At 33.4% G+C, this 7,500-nt stretch overlaps 1 protein-coding gene across 1 annotated transcript in view; it reads left to right on the top strand.

Annotated features, from left to right (window-relative positions):
- The window catches only part of LOC145265393 (uncharacterized), a 10,342-nt gene that overhangs the window by 43 nt on the left and 2,799 nt on the right, over window positions 1–7,500 (top strand). Inside the window, exon 1 of the mRNA XM_080121209.1 lies at window positions 1–482. This exon is cut by the window's left edge and continues 43 nt beyond it. Coding sequence (XP_079977335.1) covers window positions 298–482 — 185 coding nt within the window. The 5' untranslated portion in view covers window positions 1–297. The remainder of the gene's footprint in view (window positions 483–7,500) is intronic.

The raw sequence follows: 7,500 nt of genomic DNA, 5'->3' as shown, positions 1-7,500 counted from the left end.
TGCTAAACGTGATATGTTGAACTTAGTATTCCTAGGAATTTAAGCTGCATTTTTAAATTTCATTTTATGTTTTTTTCTTAATAAAATATTCAAAGCTTCACCAAAATTTAACTGAACGCTACTGACTAAACCAATGGAAAAAATAAAAAAAAATTCGTGTAAAACGTTGAATCACTGGTTCAAATCCTTTCCACTTTTGACTCAGTCGCTGAGAATGTCATAGCCAGAATCCTTCTCACCCGCCTCGACCCCCAATCCAAAACACGTCAGTATTGTAAGTTTCTCAGGGGACTGTCTATGTTGACAGCCCAGGGGTCAACACAAAGCATTACACAATCATCTATTTCCCATCAACACTATTTACCCTCCTCCTTCTCACCCACTACCAGCACCGATCCCTTGCCGACGCAAACAGACCCAGAGAGTCGCAGCACAGAGCAGACAGTAAAAATGTCGGAAGAACTTAATATACCCCAACGAAGGTAAGTTAGTTTTTGGTCTGTTAAATTCACGTTGTCGATTGGTCTGTCATCCTTTTGTCTGAATATCTGTCATCTAAACTAGTATTTATGTTAATAAAGAACTGAATAGATAGATAGAGAGATAGATAGATAGATAGATTGGATATGTATGTGTGTATTCAATGATAAAGAGAACTTGGCCTTTTGACCAAGATCAAAGTGTAGTATCTGTTCCGGCAGATGCTGCAAGCTATGACTAGCTATGACTAGCAAAGACCAGATGTGGGGGAAACCCCACATGCCTGACCTTTAACCAGCTCCCATTTCCCACCTCTCGGGAGTTGGTCCCCTTTTTCCCTTCCCCCTCCCTTCACTCCTCACATTAAAAATCGGCCTTGTGCCTAATTTGCTCGGTGGGGGAGCAAATAAATACCATCTGTTCTTCAGATGCTACACTTCCATTTCTTGTTCTCTTTCGGTCAAGGAGCAGTCCTTCACGACTGAGACAATTTTTTTATTTTTATACCTTTTCTCCACGTTAAAAAAACGACCCTGGTTTCTAACTTTGTTCCGTGGGGAGGCATTGTAAATAGGTACTATTATATAAAAGGAACTCTGTGTGCCTGTGTGTGAATTAGTTCTCTGTGAACTCGGAAACGGCTGGGCCGATTTTTTTTTTTTAATTTCACATGAAGGTACTTTATCTATCTGTCAGTGTTCCTAGATAAGTTTTCTATTGGAATGTCTTCAAGAAGTATCGATAATCGATCATCGAAAAAATCTGATGAAAGAAAAAACAGGCGATTTTGACCAAAGTTAACACCTTACATAGCCTAACACCACAAGTGCATTTGAGAAGTTTATTACCACACAAGCCAAAAGGCCCGGTATATAAAATAAACCGTAGATTCTTTGATATGACAGGGGCGCGTTCAATACGCAAGTTTCTGTTTTAAGCAAAATTGGAGCATGATACTTGACTTTTTCATTTTAAACTTAAATTCAAGCGATTATCACCGCACAAGCAGTAAGGCTAGATATATAAAATCAATAGTAGCTTCTTTGATATGACAAGGGAGCGTTCTAAATGAATGTTTCTGTTTAAAGCACAATTGAAGCAATGTTTTTTTTGCAATAGTTGTTGAGGCGTGTTCTTGCTGTAAATGTTTTTTATGTGGTAGAATCAGAAATTAAAGCTCAGTCGAGCACGTTTACTGATTAAAGGAGCAATTCTTGCGATTCTACTTCATTTTAACAAATGCGCTCTGTTACGTTTATCGATGTAGGTATAAGGTATTTCTTTTCGAATAAAGGCTTGGATGCAAAACGTACCTTTCGATGTCGTTGGCAATCACAAATACTGGGTTAAACAGAGAAGAGAGGAGAAAATAATGAAATACCAAAATCTTATGTACGGCATAAAAAGAAATTGGAATCTAAGGAAGATCTCTATCGTTCCAGTTGTTATGGGAACAACTGGACTCATGAAAAAGAATGTCAAAAACTACCTGACAAATATAACCGGTGAACCAAGTGCAAGAAAGACTTATACTTAAAGGGACGGTCAGAATCTTATTCATGTCTGGTTTAACGGGTGGATGTTTGGCATCCGGTAGGATGCTCCACCCCCAGCTTGAACAAACTGATGAGAAAATAAAAAAAATGTCAGTTAAAAAATATACGATAATTTATGACTAATTTTCTATTTGTTGTTGTGTGCGACAGGGAACGTGAATAGTGTTTTCTTTTAATAATGCAACCATCTGAAAGAGCATTTTTGTTTATTTTTTTATTATTTTACTAACTATTTATTAGGTCCCAAAGGCCATTCAAGGATAACGGTTATTTGCCACGTTTAAGATTTAAGAGAATTTTCGTTTATGTGTCACGCTTTAAAACTGAAATAGAATTTTCAGTTTTTTTTTGATGCAATAATATTTTCGTTTTTTTTTTGATGCAATAATATTTTCTGTCACGTTCAAATCAAATTTATAAAACTTATTATGTCTGTCTGTCTGTTTGTCTCCATTTATTTTTTCTTCCGAGACGGAAGGTCGCTGAGCGGCGCGAGGAGGGTTAAATAATTGCATTTTGTATGGGTGTTTAACCGGTTAAAATAGTTGCTAAAAGGTCTTTAACCGGTTAAAATAGTTGCTAAAAGGTCGAAATTGAAACAAACAGAACTTGGCAAGCATGCTGCGTAAACATTTTAGAATTTTCTTTTTTTGCGCCTGCGTACATTGATGTTACATGTAGAAGTATATTTAGTTAATTTACAATGATTTCAGATTGTTTCCACTGATGGTCATGTGATTAGAATGAACGTCTCTTCGCACTAACATTCTGGTTTCGATTCCCAGCAGTTCCTTTTTATTATATTTTTTAATTACACCCTTACATTCCTGGATTTTGAATATTAGTATGTAATAATTTTAAAAGAAAACAATGTATTCATGTATTAATTTAGAAAAAACGCTGAGCAATCTCCTAGAAATGACTAATGATAAACTCCATGTAACACTAAATAATTTACGTGATTAAAATAGCAATTAAATCGATAGTTTTCAATTGGTATCATAAAAAAACTGTTGGTCCAAATTAAGAGTTCAATATTGTTAGTATGTAATAATTATATGTCGCATTAAAATTTAATGTTAGTATGTAATAATTATTTTTCCATAATAACTATATTAACAAAACCGGTTTTGTTTATTAAATTTTATGAAATAATTTTACATTTTGTAATATTGTATATATAGTAATACGCCGCACAAAAACCTTTATTAGATATTCTTAATTTGTATATATTTTATAATCAATGTTTGGTAAATTAATATTCTGTAATAAACAATTGTAATTTGCATTGTCATATTTTTATTGCGAGCATCAATGATAAGCTCCCAAACTCCAGATTTCAAAATGGTGCACCAACATAATGAAACAAGAGCTAATATAATATTCTCCATCGCGAAACTGGCAAAATATGATTGGTTGCTTTTTGTTTTACGGCAATCAACCCTTTTCAGGTTATTTAATGCGAATCCAGTGATTTTGAAGAACATTTTTTTAATAGAATATATTTGTTATTTATTTATTTATTATTTATTTTTTTTTCAAGTCGGTTTCTATTTAACCCATAATTGGGACCCTAACAGGCACTACCACTCAGAGTGGACCTGGGAGCAACGGCAATTAAGGGGTGGCTTCACACTCCCCAAAGCCCGCAAGCTGGGGCCTTACCATCGGATATAGTTTAAGGTCATATTCAGAACCGCAAAATATTTTGGACAAGACTTTCTTACAGCTAAGTCAGAATCAGGAAACAAGTCTGCTACAGAAATAGTCCAAAATAGTCGCCAAAAGTACACGAAAAACTTCATCGGAAAAACAAAAACTGGAAGAATGAGCCAATCAACAGTGTGCAAAGTATTTTTTGAATGAATTCACCCTGGACTATATAGATAAGGAAGGTTCTATAGATTGTCTAAAAAGAGGATCGCTCCACTGTGATCAGGAGAGAATTGGGAGAGAATTATAATGGCAGCCTAAGATCAAGAATTGATGATCAATGCTTTTAAGAAAATGAGTGATCGCAACAATGACAACAGGTGCAGGCCATACCACACAGAAGTAGAGAGTGTGAGCCACCTGACAGGGTTCAGCTGTGGGACGGCTACTATATGATGCGATACAACACAGTGTATAAAAATTTTCATTAAACGCTGTGTAAAAAGTTGAATATCGAATACAGTAGCAAGTCCTCGGAACATATACCGGGAAAAAACAGTTGGCATTAAGTCATGCACATCTACTATGCCCAGGCAATCCCTACAGCTATGTACCTAGAAAACGGAACTATAAAACCTTAGATGGTGATATGGGCCAAGAAGGAGAAAGAAGCAACCTTAATAGAAGTCAGTGTCTCAAATGATGTTGGTTTAAACAGAACTGAGAGGGAAAAGATAACGAAATACCAATGTCTTATGTATGACATGAAAAAGAAACTGGAATCTTAGGAAGATCTTTATCATTCCAGTAATTATCGGAGAAACTGAACTCATAAAAAAATTCAAAAACTACTTGGCAAATATACCCGGTGAACTAAGTGCAAACGACCTCTCAGTTGGAATATATGAGTTAGCGAGTGAATGTTTGGCATCTGGTAGGATGCCCCACTCACAGCTTAAACAAAATGATAAGAAAACAAAAAAGCAACAAAAAAAATTGAATGCCTATTAGAGAGAACTTAAATACCTATACACTGTCCTCGAGTGCCTAAGGATTTGTCAAGATAACTTGTCATGCGGATATTTCCCTCTACAAGTAAACCCTGACTAAAGATTCCAAATTATATTGTATTCGAAGCCCAAATCAACCCTCTAGTTATGGCTACCCTCCTGGTTTATACGAGGATTCTGCATCTTCTCTAAGAGACGTTGCCAATAGTAACAACATGGAACTAGATACTCCATCTGACTAGATGAATTTTTGTCCTGAAATCCAGTAAGACCAAGTGACATCTGTCGGGCTGCAGCATAGTTCTTTTCACTCAGGAGGTTCACCCTCAAAAGCTTTATCTTCTCTGTGAAAAGGAATTAGTTTATCGCTAATCCCCTGAGGCTTCTCTACCGGGGAGTGCCGACTGGGGCTGTTCAGGCATTTTTGTAGGTTATAATGCGTGAAAATGACACTCAGGATGAGAACGGTAGTTCGAAGAATCCAAATAATGCAAATAACCAATCCTCATCTCAAAAATTCAGAAATGTAAAAATTTTGTACACATTTTTATTTCGCGTGGAGAAATGTCAAAAACAAATTCCGAGCGATGCGAGGAAGTTTTGCAGAAAATTTCAGAAATTACCTGCAGGAGTTCCTCTGGCGTCACAAAATTAAAAAAAAATACTTCATGTATTGTGTTTGTTAGTTTATATATATATATATATATATATATATATATATATATATATATATATATATATATATATATATATATATATATGTGTGTGTGTGTGTGTATGTGTGTGTGTGTGTGTGTGTGTTACAATAGAAAAATGCGAGCATGAAAAGCAATATGGTTAAGCTTAAACATGGAAAAGTTAAGAACTAGTTGTTAAAACTGGAAAAGAAAAGGACAAGATAATAAATTTATAACTTAAAATATTGCAGTATAAAGAATTGATTATATAATGTTGTAAATTGAATAAAAAATTCTTAATGCTGCAATATTTTAAGTTATAAATTTATTATATTTTTTACTGGAATATCTTGTCCTTTTCTTTCCCAGTTTTAACAACTAGTTCTTTACTTTTCCATGTTTAAGCTTAACCATATTGCTTTTCATGCTCGCATTTTTTCTATTGTAATCCATAATTTTTCCAGGTTTCCAATAAATTCACTTGTTCTTTTTTTAATTTCAGTCTTATTTTTGTCCCCATAAACATATATGTAATAACAATGTACGACACTCGTCTGCTTTCAATAAAATCTCCCCAATTATCTCCCTTTCATTCTTTAATTCTCTCTGTTTCAACTTTTTCAAATTTTTCGAAATAGTAGCAATAGTTTCCATAGCAATAGTTTCCATAGCAACTATGCCGCTGAAGCGGCATAGTTCCTATGGAAACCAGTCATAAAAAACGTCGCTCACCTCTTTACATATTTTTACGATTTTGAACACCAGAAAAATCATCATAAGTTTTGTTTTACTGAACGAAAATTGAAAAATTGTTTCACAATATAGCTGAGAAGGTGATCTATAAACTGTAATAATTGTTTGAAATTTGGTCGAAAAATGAATGAGCGGTGAAGCTTTAAAGCAGTTCTAAATGACTAAAACTGCCACTTAACCATATATTCAAACACTACCATGTTTGAATGTCGTGAAACTACAACTATGAAGATGATAACAGTCCGCAAATAAATATACAAATTACTCACCTGAAAGGATTCCAACAATAATATAAAAAATAAAAACATTTTAGTCTAATTTTAAAACTAAAGAAGTCAATAAATATTTCATAAATATATTTTTTTATATCTAAAACAAATTCGAAAAATTACACGATAGCAATTTATTATTTTGAGCAATAATCAAGTATTATTTTTCTAAAAAAATATAAAAAAATAAAAATATGTACAAAATTTATACATATTTTCTTTTTCGTTAATTTAATTACTTATTTTTTAACTAAAACAGGATGTCCGGTTTACTAAGCAAGACGATTATATTTGCTTGCGTTTGCTGCGGACTTCGAGTCGCTTGTTCTTATGATTTACTATAAATGTTCATATTGTTGCGGTGTCAACTGACGTCCAGCTACCAGTTCCTACCTAAAGAACCTCGCGAGACGCCCGTTCTTGCTTCTGCCGATTCTTAGGCACCTCCAAAATTCACCACATAATTACGCCCCCCCCATATGTAGCACGATGTAACTTTATTATCAGCTAATATTATCAATATAACCTTTGCACCATTTAAAAGAAAAAGGTCAAAATAAACTAGAAATAATAAAAAATATTATCATACGAAAATAATGAAATTGCGAGACGAAAATCGTATTTACATAATTGACGCTTTAAAATAACGTTCCCATGTAGTAGGCATGAACGTGAAAACATACCCGTGTTTAATAAATCTAACAAAAATCAACTAATGGTCAGATTTTCATGAAATTTTCGATACTTATCCATTTTAGAATGAAATTACATATAAAATGCAGTTTCCGTAAAATATAGTGGGGAAATAGTTTTTAGTGCATGTCCCCCCACCACCACCACCATATTTATTTTTTTGAAATTCGAACAAAATATATTTAAATCGATCGAAATTTCTATTTGTTATGAAACATAAGAGTTCAAATATGTAAAAAATATTTATATTTTAAAAGTTTAGATATACGTATTGAGCAAAAACTTATATTGAAGTTGCAATTAAAAAATTGATATAAATGTAATATTATTATGTTTTTAAATGGCGTTTTTTCTAATCAATATATACTTATATCAATATAAGTTGAATTGACAAGAAAAAGAAACTTCC

Source organism: Euprymna scolopes, chromosome 40 (assembly GCF_053919585.1).
Source record: "Euprymna scolopes isolate OS-2025 chromosome 40, ASM5391958v1, whole genome shotgun sequence".
NCBI lineage: Eukaryota > Metazoa > Mollusca > Cephalopoda > Sepiida > Sepiolidae > Euprymna > Euprymna scolopes.
This window is presented reverse-complemented; position numbering and strand designations above follow the sequence as displayed.